General features: G+C 46.5%; 1 protein-coding gene across 3 annotated transcripts in view; it reads left to right on the forward strand.

Moving 5' to 3' along the window:
• The first annotated feature begins 799 nt into the window (after positions 1–799).
• The window catches only part of MB21D2 (Mab-21 domain containing 2), a 139,328-nt gene continuing 120,018 nt past the window's right edge, over positions 800–20,109 (forward strand). The window contains exon 1 of one of the 3 annotated variants that reach the window (XM_049880252.1): positions 800–1,054. In XM_049880252.1, the coding sequence (XP_049736209.1) occupies positions 844–1,054 (211 nt within the window). In that variant the 5' untranslated portion in view covers positions 800–843. The remainder of the gene's footprint in view (positions 1,055–20,109) is intronic. The other 2 variants (XM_049880260.1, XM_049880270.1) reach the window with 2 other exon arrangements.

Raw genomic sequence — 20,109 nt, forward strand, 5'->3', positions numbered from 1 at the left:
GCACCCTCTTTTTATAATACGACTAACCCCGTCATACTCGGCAATTTAGGCAAAAAAAGAAAAAAAAAAAGGCAGAAGATAGGTTTCATATTCCTGAGGGCAGGTCCTTTCACCATCTAAAGGCATTGGAGTTCTTGGGATAGAGATGGAAAAGGCTAACATTCTCGCCTAGGACACCGCCCTTAAAATCAGACCGAGGGAGTCTTCTTTCTCTTTGAGCACGCTTGGCAAGCCCCGTCCCAAAAGGGGTGTGGGGTGGGGGGTGGCAGTGGAGAAAGGATACGTGCACACCTCGCGCGTCTGCCCGAGGACAGACTGGCAAGTGCAGAGACGGGTAGCCCTCTGTCATTTATTTATTTTTCTTTCCACTGGGTGCGCTGTCCCTTTAAATGGGGACGCTGGTGCTGGCTCCGTAACAGCGGAGCCGGCAGCTTGTTGATTTCAGTGCTGGTGAATTTCACATTGTTTCCACTTCACTTTCCTCGCCCGGGGGGAGGCTCCGGTTGGCGCTAGGACCGCTGTCGCCGCTGCCAGCCAAAGCCAGACGAGGGCAGGGACCCGCAGCACCGGGGCGGGCGTGGGCCGGAGGAAAGGGTGTCGGGGCCCCACACGCACCCTCGCTGCAGTCCGGCTCCTCCCGAAGCCCGGCCGCCGGGAGCGCACGGAGCGCAGGGCCGCCCGCGCAGACGGCCGCCCGCCCGCCGCCCAGCACGCCGGCCCAGCACGCCCGAGGGCCGGGGCCGCAGCCAGGGAGCGGGCGAGGGGCGGAGGCCCAGGGGGGCGGGGTGGGGGGCGGGGGTGGGTGCTGCCGCCGCCGCCGAGCTGCTGCTCAGCGCCTTTTGCATGAAGATGGCGGCTCCCACCGCCAGCAAGGCAGCCTCCCTGGGCTGTAACAACAAGCCTTCGTTCCCGGAGCTGGATTTCAGGTCCGGAGCTCGGGTGGAGGAATTGAACAAACTCATCCAAGAATTCACGAAGCACGACCAACGGGAATACGACGACCAGAGAGCGCTGGAGATTCACACAGCCAAGGATTTCATCTTTTCCATGCTGGGTAAGGAGGAAAAGGGGGAGGCGTGTGTGTGCGCGCGTGTGATGGGAAGGGGTTAGAGACCCCGTTCCCCCTTCTGGCTCTCTCCTCCCTCCTGGGGTTCCTTACGGGAGCCGTGTGCCTGGGGTAAAAGCCATCTCTGTTCCGCCTCTTCCCTTCTTTCTCCGCCGCAAGCCGAGCCGCCTTCCCTCCCCTCCTTACTGTACTTTGCGCGGAGTCTCTCTCGTTTTTTTCCTCGGTCATTGGCTCTTTTGTCAGTTTCTCACTCGCCCGGGGGTCGTGGGCAGGTGAGGTGTTTCTGGGGAGACGTCTCAATGTTGGGGGGAAGCCCCTGGAAGCAGCGCGGTCCAGGTGAGATTCGGCGGCGCCTTTGGGGATTTGGCTCCCGGAGCCTCGGACCTGCACCTTCCCTTGGCGGGTCTCGGGTCCTCCCCAGAACTTGGGTCGCCAAGACAGCTGGGGGCTCCGGCTCGGCGGCCGACGACAAGTTGCTTCTGTGGTCTTGCGCCGCGGCGCTGTCACGCCTAGCCCCCGGTGGTCAAACTTGTTGGTGTTCCCGAGTAACCCGCACAAGTAGGCTGGGCGCCCGGAGTTCCTGCAACTTTGATTTGCAAATGGACTTGCCTCTGAAGAGATCGGAAGCGTTTCCGGTGCTTCTCCCGGGTTCTTGCTGAGCTCGGAATTCTCAATTCCCAGCTCGAAAACGACCGGGCTCCGAGGTCTGACCTCAAGGAGCGCCGCTGCTTCCTCTTTGTGTTTTGCGGGAGGTGTGTGCCCCGAGTTTCGAACCCGGGAGATACCGGAGGGAAGAGGATACGCCGTCCACTCCCTCCTCCAAGCCGGGCGGCTATGAGTCCTTAGAGCGATTGTCGAATAGTGTGTAAAGGAGGATAAACCAGGCCTTGAAGATGGAACCCCTCCCTCCCCAGGTGTCTGCCTTTGGGGTTACAGTTGCCGAGGTGTAGCGTGAGTGTCCGCTGGCAGCCTCAGCTGCAGCCTGCGGGCTCCACCAGTGGAACGGTGGCCATCAGGCAGTCCGTGGCCGGGTCGTCAGCATTTCGCAGAACTGGGCTCGAGTGTAGCTGCCCTAACGGCGGGTCTCTCTGTGCGCTCTGTACCCTACAGGTAGTGGAAAATTTGATTGGAAAGGGTCCTTTAGCTACAGAGGAAGATAGAGCATGTCCCTTCCCTTTTCCAGCTACTTCGATTCAGCCCCGTTACCTGTTGTTGCCGGTTCTATCTTGGAATATCTTCCCTCTGGGTTTTCTTCCTCCCCACAGCGCGTCTGGGGGAAATACAAACCCAGCGCGAGGTCGTCTCTAGTAACGCTTTGGGAGGTTGAACCAAAAGTGTGAAAGCGTGGGGCTGGGTTACCTTTTGCTCCGCTCTCCTCAAGAATATCCTAGATTGTATATGGGATTGAAAAGCTCTCTGTTGATATATTTGGCTATTGAACTATTCAGATTAATTACAAAAAAAAAAATTTTTTTTTTAATTCCTAAGTTGGCGGAAGTGAGCTTCTAGAGCAAAGTTTACCAAGCTTACAAAGCGTCTAGATCTGAAAACCAGTACAGTGATTGTCAGGAAGGTGGGGACACAGAGAAGGCTTCTGGGCAGTTATTTTAGTTACTTAATCATGGCCCTTCTCTTTGGCATAAATAATGGAAGTCTGCAATTATACTATTACTGCCTAGTCCTGAGGTCTCCTGCCCCAGGTCATTTACTAGAAAAACATACTGGGTCAAGAAAAGTCAGGATAGTCATGGAGCAGAAAATGGGAGGCTATGAGGAAGGGCAAGTTTAGATGTCTGTCTCATTAGGAACTTCTGCTAAACACACAGCTGATACTCTGAATTAACCAAGCCTTTACGAAGGGTGCATTATCCTAGACCCTTAATGGGTACATGTGTTTAATGTCACCGGTGGCACAGTGTTGACAGGTAAACTAAATTTGCTTCTATTCCTTTTTACTCAACTGACCTTGCAAGAGAAGTCTTTCTTGCCTCCGGGGAATCCAGTCTTTGCAACCTGCAGGAGAGAAAATTCAGGAGAGTGTCATTAAGCCTCTGGCCCCTCTGGACACGCGAAGCAGATGGCGAAGCGAGCTGGCCTGTGTGTGGTGCTGCATTCATTTGTGAGTTCCTTGCTTTCTTGTAAGGAGGTGCCGGCTGCTCCAGGCCAGTGAGGGTTTGATGACAGCAAGGGTCCATGTGTGGATTTCCTTTTTCTAAAGCAGATTTTCACTTGACTCAAAAAACAAAATCTCTTTTTGGGCACTTTGTTTCACTTGCCACCCCCTTGAGTTTGTGATGAATGTGTGAATGCCCCTGTACGTTAAGGTGTCCCTAGAGTGGCACCAGGCCCTTGTTTCTGGTTGGCAGAGTTGGGGGGGAGGGGGGAGGAGAGAGTCCTCTTGGCTTTGTTCTGCCTGCATTTGAGCTGCATCTGAGGATTGTCAAAAGCTAACGTTATCCCCTCACACAGATAACCATGTCAGAGGAATTTGGGAAAGCCTTCTTTAATGGAGCTGTAGAGAGCCTTGCCTTTTTTTTTTTCAGGGGCGGTGGCATTCGCGTCTGGGGAGGTCCCTGTGTGGCACAAATGGTTTGCACTTGACTACTGACCTAAAGGTTGGCAGTTCGTACCCACCCACAGCGGCTCCGAGGGAGAAAGGCCTGGCAATCTGCTTCTAATTTTACTCTGTGACAGATGGAGTCACCATGAGTTGGAATCCACTCCATGGCAATGTTTTTCTTCTTTCTTATTTTGGAGATGGGGGAAGCCACGTCTTTCTGTCTAAGATTGTTAGCCCGGTCTGAAGGCTGCTACCAGCCTCCCAGATCTTTTCCCTTTTGTCTAGTTTGGAGGCAACTTTATGCAGAATAGCAAAGTGGTAGTAGACTGCTGTCATCATCAGTGAACTCTCAGCACCCAGAAACCTCACTTCACTGTCCTATCAGAGCGGGGTGCTTGTGGTCACCGTGGTCACCATGGTCACAGAGGTCTTCATGGCCTCTCCCAACATTCTCTTTTGGTACAGAGATTCAGATTCCTTTGGAGGCAAGTTTTGGCTGGAATCACCTGGACCCACTCCTTATTTCTCTATACCGTGGTCTTTTAGGAGAATGATTGCCTTTATTATCTAGTTAATATTTGAAAGCCAAGATTGCGTGAGAGGCTGGCAGTGCATAATAAACACCATTTATCAAAATTCAGGGAAATTGCCAGAGTTCATTAATGTTTTAATAATATTTGGTATTTGCATAATGTCTCTGCCAGCTCTTTTGTTATCTTCATTCCCTGGCGAGGTGGGCTGGAGACTGATTGTACCCCCGTGGAACAGATACAGAAGAGGGGGTACCGGGAACCTAGAGAAGCCCAGGAAAACAGTCACTTAACCCCTAGACCAACTGTCAGCACCACGGCCTGGTTACTAGAGTAGCTATCATTTACTGATCGCCTCCCTGGTGTCAGGAACTAACCTTCACACAGCCTTAGAAAAAGGCATTGCTTTCCCATTACACAGACGAGGAGGTTGAAATTAGTGGGGTTAAGAAGCATCCAGGGCCACGTGGCTAATGAATGGTAGCGATGTTGCTAAAACTCAGGTCTGCCTGGCCTGGGACCTGTCCCTCTGCTACTGCTGACACATGAAATCCAGAGAAGCGGCTTTGCTTTAGGAAAGAAAGTTGCTTCCTGTTCTTTCAGAATTTTGTTTCTGATTTCAGCTTTTCGTATTAGCGTAATACAAGCAGCATCTGGGGTAGTTGCTGGAGTAGTTCAAGTTCAGGTATTTTCTTCCATAATGTTGTTGTTGTCATTAGTTGCCAAGGAGTCAGCTGTGGCTCGTGGCAACCTTATGTATAACAGAACGAAACGTTGCCTGGTCCCGCACCATCTTCATGATTGATGGTATGTTGGAGTTCATTGTTTGGCTTATTGTGTAGAGCCTTTCAACCTAGGAGGCTCATCTTCCAGCACTATATCGCACAGTACTCTGTTGGGACCCGTGAAGTTTTCATGGACTAATTTTTGGAAGTAGATCGCCAGGCCTGTCTTCCTAGTCTTTCTTAGTCTGGAGGCTTTGCTGAAATCTGTCCACCACGGGTGACCCTGCGGGTATTTGAAATACTAGTGACACAGTTTCCAGCGTCGCAGCAACACGCAGGCCACCACAGTATAATGGTATTCTGTAAGATTGCCTTTTCTAATTTTTCATTGAGACAGTGATGGTTATAATAAAATATTAAAAGTTCCAGTCCCAGTGCTGCTTCTTGCTGACTGTGTGGTCTTCGTTTTCTCATCTGTTAAACATGCTAAAAGTCATTCTGCATTTTAGAATCGTGTGTGAATGTGAAATTACTTTGTAAAACTGAAAAGGAATGTATACACGATTTTAGTATTTATTCAAAGAAAAGTGCTTTATTGGAAAATCTAGTCAATTTAAGATGAAATAATTTCTGCAGGAAGAACTATGGAATGCAGAGAGTCCCTGAGTGGCACAAACGGTTATGCCCTTGGCTACAAAGCGAAAGGTTGGCAGTTCGAAACCACCCAGAGGTGCCTTGAAAAAAAAAGGCCCGACAATCTGCTTCTGAAAGGTCACAGACACGAAAACCCTGTGGAACACTGTTCTACTCTGCAATGCATGGGGTCACCATGACGTTTGGTTTGGTTTATAAAAAAAAATCCCATTACCGTGGAGTCGATTTGGTTTATATAGGGCATGATTAATTCTCACATGCGTTGTTATGCTAGCTACTTTTGCATAAATCTCTTATCTTATGTCATCTTCTGCCAACAACTTTGTAAGGAGAAGAATCATTATGACTGTTTTGGAGATGAAGGAGATGATATTATCACCTTTAAAGGTGAAGTCCTGAGGCTCAAAGAAGTCTAGGGCTTAGCCCACAACAAGGTGACAGAGCTTGAGTTTGAACCCAGGTAAGTCTGTCGAAAAAGCTCGTGCTTCTCCCACTGTAGTAGGCAGGCAGTTCCCATAGCTCTTAGGTTAGAGATACAAAAGGCTCCATTGGGGCTAGCCTGTCAGAGCAAGGATGGTTTCTCTTTGTCTCTTTTCATCTTGTTCTCTCCCTTTTATGCATTTAACAAATATTTACTAGATGTTTGCTGTTTTCCAGGCAGTAAGTAGGATTCTGAGGATAAAATAGTACACAAAAACTTCGAGAAATTCATAAGGACCTTTGGAAACCCCTCCTCCTTCTCCTTCACCCACCAACTCCAGAAGAATAGTTTGTTGGCTCCCTATCTTCTCCAAGGCCAATGCCAAGCGGCCACTTCTAAGTTCTAACCTTATGGTGCAGTATCTCTAGGCACTTTCTAGATACTCACAGAGTGAGACATTTTGAAGCCCTGTGTTTGAATGACACTCTTCTCTTAATGAATTCATCCGACAATATTTATTGAGGGAACTTAATTGTGAATTGTTGCTTTGTGGGCCTCCAAGTGCTTTTAAGTTCCTTAGAGTTCTAGTCACCAATGGACGGGATAATCTCTGGAGAAGACTCCGATCTCTGAAAAAGTTAGGCGTCTAGGGCAGAGAGGTCCCTCTGAACATTTACTTCTGCCTCTAGTTTGGATTGGTTTCCATTCTCTTTTCATGGTCTAGGTAGTTGCTCTCCCTCCTTGTCAGAAGAGCCACAGAACTGTTGATTCTAGGTCTTCTCATGTGTCTTAGTTTTTTTAGTGCTGCTATAGTGCTGCGCTCCTTGGAAACTCTGTGGGGCAGTTCTGCTCTGTCCTATAGGGTCGCTGTGAGTCAGAATCGACTCGACGGCACTGGGTTTGGTTTTTTTTTTTTTTTTTTGGTTATAACAGAAATACCACAGATGTGTAGCCTTAATGAACAGAAATTTATTTTCTCACAGTTTAGGAGGCTGTAAGTCTGAATTCTGGGCTCCAGCTCTAGGGGAAGGCTCTCTTTCTGTCTGCTCTGGGGGAAGATCTTTGTCTCTTTCAGCTTCTGATCCTTGGTTCCTTGATGATCTTCACATAGTTGTCTATCTTCCCCTCCATTTGGGGTTCCTTTCTTCTGTGTGTGTTCTTTTATTTCTCAAAAAGTAGTTGGTTTAGGACACACTCTACAGTGACATGGCCTCATCAACATAAAAAAGAGATCCCTGTTCCCCAATGGGATTGCAACCACAGGTATAAGGGTGAATATTTATAACATAGTATTGGGGGGGACACAGTTCAACCTGAAACATTCTACCCTTTGGCCCCCTCAAATTCATGTCCTTCCCGTGTGTAAAACACATTCACCTCATCTTATAATTCCTGGTTGTGCTGCCCCTTGGCTAATGCATTGCTTGGGATTAGGCTGGCCCCCTTAGGTACTCACAGAGATACTAGATTCCCTTTTACCTTGTCAAGCTGAGAACTTGCCCTTGAATACTATTAAACCCTGAGACTCTCCTGGGGAACATTGTAACAATTGAGAATCTCAGGACCCATTTCAGACTTACTGAATCCAAATTCCTTGAGATCCCCAAGCTGCCTGCCCAGCACCGCTACGTCACGTGCTGTGTGAGTCCTCGTGTTGTCCATGCCCCACCCCATGGAGCTGCTCCTGAGCACAGTGAGCATGACCCTGGTTGACTTGGGAGACCCGAACCGGGCTGCTGAGACTCGCGATCAGGTTATGTCTGCTGTCTCCTGGCAGGCAATACTGAGGTATTTCTACCTGGGGTAGAGGCAGGGAGGCAGAGTAGATTGGGATGATAATTGTGCTTGCCAATGTTTGTCGATTCTTTGCCCTGTGTCAGATATTGTCATAAGGGCTTTACATCGTTACATACAACCCTTGGTTGGATAGATTCAGGAATCTGCCCAAGTTTACCAGCAAGTAAGTGGCATAGCTGGGACTTATCCATAGTTAGGCTGATGCCAAAACCCTTGCTTTTAATGAAAGTGGCAATGTCCTGCCCTCAGCAGGGGCAGAATGGAATTCTAGCCCTAAGTCCTCCAATTACATGCTTTGTGACTTTGGACAAGTCACTTAATGGACTCTGAGCCTTACTCTGAATCTGTAAGATGGGGCTAGTAATGATACCTGCCTCATGGATTTAGATGCATGAAACACCAAGTGAAAATTTTTGTACAGTGTAAAAGGAAATTTCTGAGATCTAGTACTAGTCTGCTTTGTAATATGTGATGTGTGTATTACCCTAAATAAACCTCTTAATCTCTTTGGGCCTCTATTTGCCCATTTTCCAATTATAGAAAATACAAAGAAGAAAATAAAATCACCCCCAAATTCTAACCGGTATTAATATTTTGGCATATATCTTTCTAGACGTCTATGTGTTTGCACCCCCACGTGTTTACATGTGTAGTTGTACATAACAGGGATCATGACAGTGAAGAAGCATCCTTTTTAAAAATTTAACAGCAGGCTGTCATCTCTCACACCTTAAAAGAGGAACCATAACCCGAAATCTGTGGAACGGTCTCCCAGCTTCTTTCACTCTTTTACTCTAGAACCAAAACCTGTTGCCATTGAGTCCGTTCCGACTCATAGCGACCCTATAGGACAGAGTAGAACTGCCCCATAGGGTTTCCAAGATGCGGCTAGTAGATTTGAACTGCTGACTTTCTCGTTAGCAGCTGAGCTCTTAACCACCGCACCACCAGGGCTCCTTTCTTCCGAAAGAAGATGCTATTCTCGAACTTGGAGCGATGTCTGTAATTTAATGGCTGCGGTGATGAACCCTCACATTAGCTTCTGAGGGCTTGGTCTGCCTCTCAGTGTTGCCTGTCTCTGCATGTTCTACATGGTCACATAATACACCCCTTGTTTTCACCTTCTTCCTTTGGGTCCTTGTTGTTTTCTCTCTCAGGGGTCTCTAGCCTGCATCCGTGGAAATAATCAGGTGGAGTCTGTGAACTTGATGGGGAAAAAAAATTACATCTTTATTTTTATCTAACCTCTAACCAAAATACAGTGTTTTTTTTTTCCATTATAAATGGAGGTAATAAATCACAATGGTATTAGGAGCGCCTGAGTTTTTTAGCTAATAGAAATCACAGACCTTTTCATTTCATAGTAGCTGTTGCAGATATGTCAAAATATAATTTAAAGGGCTTGCAACTGATGTCACAAAACAATATGTGTATAAATTTTCATATGAGAAATTAACTTGAGCTGTAAATGTTCACCTAAAGCACAATTAAAAAAAAAAAAAGATCAACGCATAGAGAACAAATAAGAGTAATTTATAGCTGCTTTAAGTGTCCCCGGGTATCACAAACAGTAAACGTGCTTGGCTGCTGAAAGAAGGACGATGTGGAGGTGGCTGACCCCTCTAACTTCACCGTGGAGAGAGAATCATGATCAGTGACCGCAGCCCAAGGCTGATTCCTGCGAGGCGGAAGTCAGTCACACCTCCTCTCTCCAGCCTTTTTAGCAATTCTTACACTAGCAGTCCCTCCTCGGCATTCTACTTCTCTGCTGGGTTCGACAGTTTGTTGCAGTGGTCACACAGAGCTCACGGATAATACTCACGGTTGTGGGGTTTATTATGGAAGTAGCCAGTTCCAATTCAGGATCAGAAGTAACTCAGGATACAGTTCTTTGATCAGGACAGCCTCTTCTTGGCCATTCCTGTGCACGGGCCTTTCTCTGGCCCTTGGCCGCTCAGCCTGGCCTTAGCCCTGCCCGGGCAAGGGTTACAAAGCTCTAGCTTCACCAGTAAATGCATGGGGGCACCCCACTACGCCAAGGAAGCCTTGGCCCGAAGGCGCTCAGCTCTCTCGTTCTGTGGATCAGCACACCCACTAACCGCCTTGCCTCGTGGGCCAGGAAGCCCCCCATGCAGTCTCGTGTGGATCTCCTCCTAGTTCTGCTGCTGCTGATTCTCTGCCGTGCTTACCGCCACTTCTTGCCATCCTGTGCTATCTCCCGTATTACAGCTCTTTGTCTACTGGGTCTAGGAGGTTCTTGGTTCAGGGACCCTGGCCCTGAAGGACATGCTCCACTCCTAGCTCTTCCTTCTTGGTGGTTTTGAGGTTCCCCCTTTCTGCTCACTTTTCTCTCATCTCTTGTAGGATAAAAAGTGTGACTGAAGTAAGAGTGTGACTTGAATAAGGGTGTTAAGGGTGGTGACTGGAGTAACGGTGGTGACTGGGGTAAGGGTGGTGACTGGGGTAAGGGTGGTGACTTGAGTCACACCCTTTAGTAAGGCAGTGAGTCAAGATACATCCTGCCCTAATCTGCCTCATTAACATAAGGGACAACTCACTCCCAAATAGGATCCTAACCACAGGCATAATGGGTAGGATTTACAACACATCATGCAATGGAAGATAATTACATCAGATCACAAAATGGAGGATGACTACATCATTACATAACTGCCAAACCACTGAAAATCATAGCCCAAACAAGTTGACACATAACCTTAACCATCACAGGTTCCATATACCTTATTTACATAATTTCACCCAGTCATTGGGTGGGAGTCACAAAGAAGGGCCATAGTGAGTAATTTACTGCACCACAGCTGCTAACCAAAAGGCTAGGGGTTCGAATCCACTCAGAGGCCCCTCGGAAGAAAAGACTTGTGATCTACTTCCAAAAAATCAGCCACCGGAAACCTTTCAGAGCACAGTTCTACTCTGACACGCACAAAGTTGCCGCAAGTTGGAATCGACTCAATGGCAGCTGGTGTTTTGGTTAGAAATTATGGTGGATATTAAACTTACTGATAGATTTTGTTGTTTAGTGCATTAATAAATATTCACCTATGTTGCTTTATTACACGTTTATTTTTAAAACACATTTTGCATTTAATATTGGTTTCTTTGAAAGCCCGTCGATTTTATCATATTCATTTAAATATACTATTCTGTTTAGAGGAGCCCTGATGGCGTAGTGGTTAGGAGCTCAGGCTGCGAACCAAGAGGTTGGCAGTTCGAATCCACCAGCCACTCCTTGGAAACCCTACGGGGATGGTTCTTCTCTGTCCTATAGGGTCGCTATGGATCGGAATTGACTTGATGGCAATGGGTTTGGTTTGGTTAGTATTCTGTTAAGGGGTCTACAGGCTTTTCCAACCTGCTAAGATGATTCACCCACAGAAACAATGAAGAGCCCCAGGCTCTATGGACTCCTTCTGACACCATAGCTCTGCTTGGCTCTTCTCAAATGCCTCTTGACTCATGAAGCCTTTCTATATCTCTCCAAGGAGAAAAAGGAATTACCTTTCCTCCTAACTCCTGGTCCCCTTTTATGGCCTTGGCATATTAAAGAATCCCTGGCTTGTTTATCTTTGCAGCATTCAGTGGAGTCATGTACACAGTAGGTGTTTACTAAGTATGAAGTGACTTGATTCACTCTAAAAGAGCTTTTCCACGTGAAGCTACTCATCTCAGCCTCTGTTTAAGGAATGAGCCCTTTCTGACATTGTCTCTTTTTGTAATCTTTCCCTTTTTTTACATCACACTCTACCATTCTTTCAGGAGTTAAGGAAATCTTGATCTTATCTCCTTTTGTGGCAGAGGAATAAGGAGATTTTTTTCTGTATTGCAGGAGCCCTGGTGGCACAGTGTGTTAAATCACTCATCTGCAAACTAAAAGTTGGTGATTCAAACCCACCAGCTGCTCCATAGGAGAAAGATGTGGCAGTTGGCTTCTGTAAAGGTTTACAGCCTTGAAAACCCTATAGGAACAGTTCTACTCTGTCCTATAGGGTCGCTGTGAGTAGGAATTGACTCAATGCCAGTGTGTTTGGTTTTGGTTTTTCTGTATACCAAGAATCACACCCTTAAGACTTATCCTAGAGCATTTTTAAGAAACAACCAGAGTGATTGCTATAGCTTGTTGACAGACAGCAGCAAACATTGACTCCTGGTAATGTCCCCTTTCTTGTGGACCCTGGCTTCTATTCTGCTGGCATCTAGGGCACTCATGGACCTCTGGCATGCCCACCCTCAGGAACTTTGTGCAGAGAAAATATAAGTCATCTTTCCCTTTAAGGTGTTTGGACGTCTACTATGGGATCCGAATTGTAAGCTACTATTATTTGCAATAAATAATTTACATTGACACAGTGCTTTATATATTACACACATATTCACATCTGGTATGGTGTTCGTCGTAGGACAGGCCTTTGAGGAAGGCGGGGTAGGAACTATTACCATTTATAATGAGGGTGCTGAGATTCTGCGCAGTGATGTAACCTAGTCTGAGGTCACGGAGCAAGTTATGGAACAGAACTCAACCCCAGTCTAGAGTGCCTTCTGCTTATAGGCTGTTTGTCCCCTCTCCTATCCCCTGACATCTTACAGGGCTGCTGGGGGAAGGTTCTCTGGACAAGGCTGGGGTGCCCCTCTGGGCATTTCTGCTCTCCTCCTGAGCTGAGAGTATGCAGTGGGTGAGGCTGGCTGTGAGTGGGATGCTAAGTACATGGCCTGTAAACATACGTTCCCCAGGTCTGATTATTGGGCCTTGGCTAGCTGGTTTTTAGGGTCTGTGATTGTGTTAACGAGAGACCTGGCTAAGCACTTGCCAGCTGAGTGATTTCTTTAAGGGGCAGTTTATAATTATGGCGTCATGTGAGGCCCTGTCTCCAGGAAACAGCTATCTGTTTTTTGCCCACTTAAGTGCCTTTTCCTGAATTCCTGACGCACAAGATAGAGAGACAGATACTGAGGACAGTGCTGCTATGAATGATGCTGGCATGCGGACCTGTTGTTTAATTTGTTTCTTTATTTTATATATATATATTTTTTCTCTACACAAGAAGACTTGATTACTATTTGTAAGTTGAATCTAGCCAGTAGTGGGGATTAAATTAGTATAAGGTCGTATTTGTGTGTTTTTTTTTTTTTGTTCTTCCAACTAGTATTTGAATATCTATAATATGTTATTAAGCGTTCATATATTAATTCATAAATTCATTCAACATAAGTTGGAGTGCCTACTATATGCTAGGCATTGGTGTAGTTACTGTGTAAATGCACATGGGTAAAGAAGAGACGCAAGACCACTATCTCCATAGGGCTTCTGTTCTCTGGGGTATGCAACAAGATTTAGGCATACAAATAGAGTGTGTGCCATAAAAAAAAGCAAAACGCACAGTGTGTTGTGACAGAGGGTAACCGGGTGGAGTGAAGATTGGTAGAGAAGACTTCTCTGAAGCAGAGATATATGAAATGCAAAGAGAAGAATTTGCCAACCATCTGAAGAGTAGGCGAGAGAGGGTTCCAGGTAGACAGAACAGCAAGTGCAAAGGTCATGGGGTGGGATAAGCCTAGCAAGTTTGAGCTATGGAGAAAATACCAGTGTGACTGGAGTGGAGTAAGGAGGAAGTAATTGGTAGGAGATAAGATCAGAGAGGAAGACTGGGTGATTTCCTTACTTGGGACTTATAGGCCATGGTGGAGACCCAGAAGGTATGCAACATAGCTGCCGCATTGAAGGAGTTTTCATTCTGGCCCTGGGAGGGTGAGGCTTATGTAACAAAGCTACTAAATACAACACCATACCTGATTGGGTGTCCCATGCAGGGATCTGGAGGGTGAGTGTTCCAGATGAAGTAAGGGAGGGCAAGTGGCATCAAATGGTAGTTTAGTATGGGTGGATCCCTAGTCTGAGATTTCTTAATTAATTTTGAGGTTCTATGATCAAGAGAGGATGGAATGAAAGAAATCAACAAGTGGAAAGGGACAGGGGCTTTGAGTTTAAGCCCTGGTTTCCTACAGGCGAGTCCCAGGCTCTTTGATGTGTAAACATCTGGAGGGACAAATGCAGTGAATAAAGCTAGGGAAATTCTGGCGAGGGGGCAAAGGTGCTCAATTTAAGATGCATTTAACTGAGCATTTTAAAGGGAGCTGCGGTGCCTTGCATGTTTGGGATTTTGCTTGAAATTGATCAGTCTGAGTGTGTTTTTTTTCCCCAAATGTTTGAAGCTATTAATATGTCTGCTGAGAAACAACAGTTAAGGTCCAGAGAGAAATTCTGCCCTTGCTTTCAAGTCTGCTTGAATGAAGCAAGTCTGATTTGGCTTCCATAAAGTCGGACCATCGTCTAATGTTCACAGTAGGCCTAACGTAGAATAATGGGCTGCCTGCCTTGGAATGGAGTGAGCATCCTCCCGGTGGAGATTCGCCTGGTGGGACCCCCCTTTAGCTAGGCTCTTGTCCATAGCACTCAGGGACTGGAGGTGCATGTAGGAGTGTAGAGTAAGGTTGGATTACAGGTCCTCAAAAGGCCCTTTGTAGCCTCATGATTCTCTGATTTCACCTTGGATAACCCTAGGCTAGAAACAGTCTGACTTCAGGTGATTTCTGGGCCCAACTGTAGCTTTCAGGAGAAGATAATAAGCCTTCGTGTCTAGTTCTCCACAGGTTACAAAATACTTTCAGATGCATAATCCCATTTTGATCTACTCTTCACAACAACCCTATGAAGTAGGTATTGTTACTAACTCTAATTTAACACGGGAAGAAGTAGAGGATCAGAGAGGCCGAATAACTCTCCCAAGGACACGGAATGGCTGACCTGGGATCAAAGGCAAATCCTTTGAAACTAACCCCAAATCTCTGTCATGTATCATGCTGATTCTAAAAGCCGTCTCCCTTCCATCCCTTCCACCCCTTCCATGTAGAAGGATGATGGTTTCTACTCTGGAGACAGGCACTGAGGGTCAGGAGGAAGAGCCCAGCCCATAGCCTGGAAGTCTACACATGTCTTTTAATTGGTATTCAACTTCTAAGCACTTTTTCTAGGCTGCTTGAAGATCACCCTTTTAGCAGCTGCAGCTGTTCTTAATAGCAGCTGCTTGTGTGGCTTGTGTTGTGATGGATAAAGGGAACTCAACAGTTTGTTCTTTCAACGGTGCCCTTGGTGGGCTCAGCCTGCCTTCATACAAGGCTGCGTTTCAGTGTCCAAGGGGCTCATAACCCCCTTGTGAGAAGAGGTAGTCCCTCTCGATCAGAGATGACCAGCCGAAACCCACCAGGGATTGGGCAGTAAAGAAGATGAGGGCTGTGGGCAGCTCAGTGTCAGGATCAAGGACGCCAGGGATTGGTGGGAACAGTGGAGAAATGGAGAGCACTCTCACCTCTCTCGTCTAAATGGAGTATGGTACCCATTCCTCAACACCTGCCGATCATTCCTCCGTTGCTGTGGTCCTCACGTTTTAGTGTGTATGGAATCTCCTGGAAGGCTTGTTAAACCATATACTGCCAGGCCCCACTCCCAGAGTTTCTGATTGAGTCCTTTGGGATGGAGCCTCAGGATTTGCATTTCTAGCCAGTTCTTGGAGTCCCTGGGTGGTGCAAATGGCACTAGGCTGCTAGTGAAAATGTTGGAGGCTCGAGTCCACCCAGAGGTACCTCAGAAGAAGGACTAGTGATTTACTCAAAAAATCAGCCATTGATGAACCCTATGGAGCACAGTTCTACTCTGACACACGTGGGGTTGCCATGAGTCAGGCTTAACTCTACAGCAATGGGTTTGAATGAGCATCCAGGCGACGCAGCTGCTGCTGGTCTGGAGATGAGACTTCAGGAGCCACCGCTGAGGGTCTGGGTGTGATGGACCTTTGGCTTTCTTAAGAGACGTGATGGATCTGGATTCTCACGTGAAATCTCCAGACTTTTAGGGGGCTTGTGTCACTACGAGTTGGAATCAACTCAACAGCAAGGTTTGTTTTGGTCTGGTGGCACAGTGGTTAAGAGCTCAGTTGTTAACCAAAAGGTTGGCAGTTCGAGTCCATCAGCCACTCCTTGAAAAGCCTATGGGGCAGTTCTACACTGTCCTATAGGGTTGCTATGAGTTGGAATCCAGATTTTTAAATACGGAGAATAACATAGAATTTTTAAGAAACACCTGATCCAAAACTGTAAGTAAAGACAACACTGGCTTCCAGCGTATCACCTGAGTCCTTTCAGGGAACTTCTTGTAGTATCTGCTTTGCAAACTGAGGCCCAGAGAGGGTCTATGGTTCATTTACCATTTGGGGCTGAATCATGGCCACAAACACAGGTTACCTGTCGGCCGACCAAGTTTGTATTTGTGTGTGTGTGTCTTAGCCTTAGTATGCTACCTCCCCCGCAGATTTTTTCTTTGAGTAGAAAACTGATAGTGCAACCGGGAAAAATAATAATAGCCACACTAAAATAGCTTTTCCAAGTGCCAGGCACAGTTCTAAGCACTTTACACTTTGCTGTGTTAACTAAATTGATCATAACAATCACCCTGGGAGGAAGATACTGTTCTTATTTTCCAGAGGAGAAATCTAAAGGACAGAGAGGTTAAGTATTTTGCCCAAAGTCACAGAGCTACTGGTAGAGTGGGGGGTTTGAATCCAGGAAGTTTGGCTTCATCCGAAAACAGCAAGTAACTGTGAACCTTCTTTTTTACCTCATTAAAAAAAAAAAAACAAAAACAAAAAACCCGCCCCCAAGTGGAAATCATTAGTGGAATCCTACAATTTTAATGCTGCTGGGAAGCTTGGAAATGGGGTGACCTGACTTCCTTTCCCTCCCATTTTACCCGCGTGGAAACTGAAGTCCAGAAAGGAAAGGGGAATGACCCTGAAAACACATTTTAGTTTTGGACATAGTGGTAGTGAAGTCAGTCAACCTTGGAGAAGTGACTGACTCTTGAGAAAGGTGCCTGCACCTGAAACAGTTAACTCGGTGGTATTTGCTCCCTGGGGAGGACTCTGCCTGGCTTTGAAGACTGCAGAGCAGTATAGAGAGGGCTGTGCTTTAAGGTACGGGTGCTTTAAGGTGGGGAACATTTCCCTGGTACAAAGCCACCTTGTAGCTTGAAGTTGTCTTAACTGTTGTTAGATGAAGGATGCTAAATTAATAACATCGTAGGCAGAGTATGTGCTGATCTGTCCTGTTTGCACTGGTCTTTTGATTGTTCCTTGTCTCTCTGTCTCTGGTTTCTTTCCTCTGAAGTGGGTCCTTTTCTCATACCTGCATTGTTGCCACAGCTTTGTGCATCATAAAGAGTATTTTGATCTCCGAATGATCCATCTGTAATAAGGAAGCAGGCTGGAGGGGGTGGACCACAGGACTGGATCCAGCCTGTGGCTGGGAGGAGTTGAAGCTCCTAAGGCTAGTACACCATCTTGGAACCTGGAGGAGAACAGGCACTTCCTTCCCTCCCAGCTACCTGCCCTGGAGCTCAGAGCCTTAGGGGGATTTAGAGATGTAATAGGATTCCAAGAATTATAGAGGACTTAAGGCACTGGGGATATTCTGAGATTGGTTCATCCAACCCCATTAGTTTACTGATGGGGAAACTTAACTCATAGTGGACAGTGACTTGCTCAAGTTCCAAGAGTGGTGGTGATGATAATGATAATACTGAGAAGCCCTTGCCCACTGTTTGCCAGGCATCGTTCTAAAACTACCACTTTATAATTATCAACCCATTTAATCCTGACAACAGTCCTAACAGGAGGACATTGGTATCATCCCATTTTATAGATGAGCAGTTAAGTCACTTGCTCAAGCTGGTAATGGTGGCTGGATTCGCACCTAGGCTGTCTGGCTGCTACCCTTCTTCTGCCTTTCTCAAACTGAGCCCCTCACTGTGCCAGGCTCTGTACTGGTTACCTGGCATACCAACATGAGGTGGTGCCAAACACTGAGGGGGACGATGGAAGTGAGGGGATGGTGGGCAGAGTGGAGAGAATTGTGGTTTTGCTGTCCTGGCAGCTGGTAGTTTATTTGGTTCCTCTGGCTCCTGGTCCAGCGCCTCTTCATTCTTTCACTAGGCCTTCCTTGGCAGCCCTCAGGGCAAACTTTTTTTTTTTAATGCTTGTGGTTTATGTTTATTGAAAAGTCCTTTGTATGAAATCTCATTTTACAACCTCCTCATTTTGAAAGTCAGAAGGTGTGTCCCAGCTAACTGATTGATTTAAGGCAGTATAAAGGTCAGCTGGGCCTTGAAGCTAAGTAAATTAGGGCAATGTTATGAAGGCACAGGCTTCTCCCCTCCCCCTAGTAGTTTTCATTCCAGATTTAGAACATTTAATTAGGACATGGTTAATGTAGCCCGTCATCGTGGGGAGAACGGGGAGAGGATCTTTTTTTAATTTTCAGCAAAAGGCAGATGTATACACTGAACTCGGTTTTATAGGAACTAAGGCACCTGCCTCTTTGGTGCTGCAAGTGACATCTTTTGAAAAGTGATTAGTTATTCAAGTAAATAACCCTGTCCAGTTTCCCTGCAGATGTTTGTACACTGACTGGTCTTAAAGCGCTGAAGCACACTGGTGGTATTATGCTACAAAAGTGGCTAACCCATTGACCCATTGTCGTCAAGTCGATTCCAACCCATAGCAACCCTATCTAACAGAGTAGAACTGCCCCATAGGGTTTCCAAGGAGTGCCTGGTGGATTCAAAATGCCAAGCTCTTGATTAGCAGCCATAGTTCTTAATCACTACACCACCAGGATTTCCCAGAAGTGGTTAGTGTGATGAAATAATTTTGGGGCGCTCACAATGCAGAGAATTGGAATTGGAATCCTCAGAGAAGACTCATTCCCCACCTACTTATTCATGTTTTCCTGTAATAAGATCCTAATGGGAATGAAAGCGTCCTGGATTGGTGAACTCATCTGGACAACTGGAGAAACCCATGGGGGAGGATTTTATAATCTCTGCTCCTTGGGGAAGTGGGTTGATGGGAAATGATCCCACTGAGTATTTCTCTGTCATTCGAGACCAACCAACCAACCCCTGTTCCTGTCTCCTGGATTCCATCCTCTCTGCACTCTCAGCCTTCTCTCCCAGTGTTCCTCCTGTCCCTGTCACCTGTAGTTCGCCTTCATTACTGACTCCTTCCCAAAGCATTCATGCATGCAGGCATTCTTCATACGTTCTTCCAACAGGTATCTCAGAAAACTTCTATGTAGGAGGTCCTCTGCTGAAAATTAAAACAAACAACTTCACAGATTATGATTAATGCTCTGAAGGAAAAAACAGAGCGGGACATTTGTCATTTCTTTTCCAACTGGACACGGTTGACCATTCTCTGATTTAAACTCTTTTGTGCCTTGACTTTGTGACAGTACACTCTTCTTGGTTTTCTCCTTTTTCTCAGACTCTTCGTAAGGGATGGGCTTTTTTTCTTTACCCTGCCTGCTCTCCCTTGACCATCTCTGATCTATTCTACAGGGTCAGTTCTGTCTCTGTGCTGTTATCTCCCAAGTCTCATTGGACCTCTCACTGCCTCTTTGACAGTTCGTTCCACTTAGACCCACAGGTACCACTAATTGAATATCCAAAGTTAGTTTGTCTGAGCTTTAAACCTGCTCCTCCTTCTATCTCAGCCAGCCACACCACCATTCACTGAGGTACCCAAGACAGGAACTTGGCTCATCCTCCTACCTCAAAGCTAAAAAGGAACTGAGACCTATCAATTCTTCCTCCTGTGTATCTTCAGATTCCATTCCCACTGTCCCCACCCTAATCCAGGCCATTGCCATCTATTTCCTGGATTGCATCAGTAATCTCACTGGGTTTCCTGAGTCCGTTCTCGTATCCTTTCAATCCATTCTCCATGTTGAGTCATCTTTTGAACATACCTAAAAATCTTCAGTGGCCTCCCATCATTCTTCATATAAAGTTCAAACTTCTTAGTGTATTTTACAAGATGCTTGTAAACGAAGCCCCTGTTCACCTTCGTCTCCTGCCGCCACATCAATTTTATCTTAGATTTCTTGAACACCTGCTATGTGACAGGCACTGACAATGTATTTTAAGGTAAAACCAAAATATTCTGAAGTGATTAGAAGGCCTCAATGCTGTGTGTCCTGCGGAGAGGGCTTAGCCTCATCTCAAACCTCAGATGCCCTCATTCTCTGGGTTTCAACCACACTGGCGCTTCAGTTCTTTGAAAATACCACGTCCCCACCCGCTGGAGGCCCATTGCTGGAATGCCCCATCCCACTTAGCGTACTACACACACCTAGTTAACTCCATTTGTTCTTAAGATCTCAGCTTAATCAAATCATCACTTCCTGAGGAAGCCTTACACAGTAGCCCAGAATAGGTCAGATTCTCCTAA

The sequence above is a fragment of the Elephas maximus genome, chromosome 1, assembly GCF_024166365.1.
Source record: "Elephas maximus indicus isolate mEleMax1 chromosome 1, mEleMax1 primary haplotype, whole genome shotgun sequence".
Taxonomy (NCBI): domain Eukaryota; kingdom Metazoa; phylum Chordata; class Mammalia; order Proboscidea; family Elephantidae; genus Elephas; species Elephas maximus.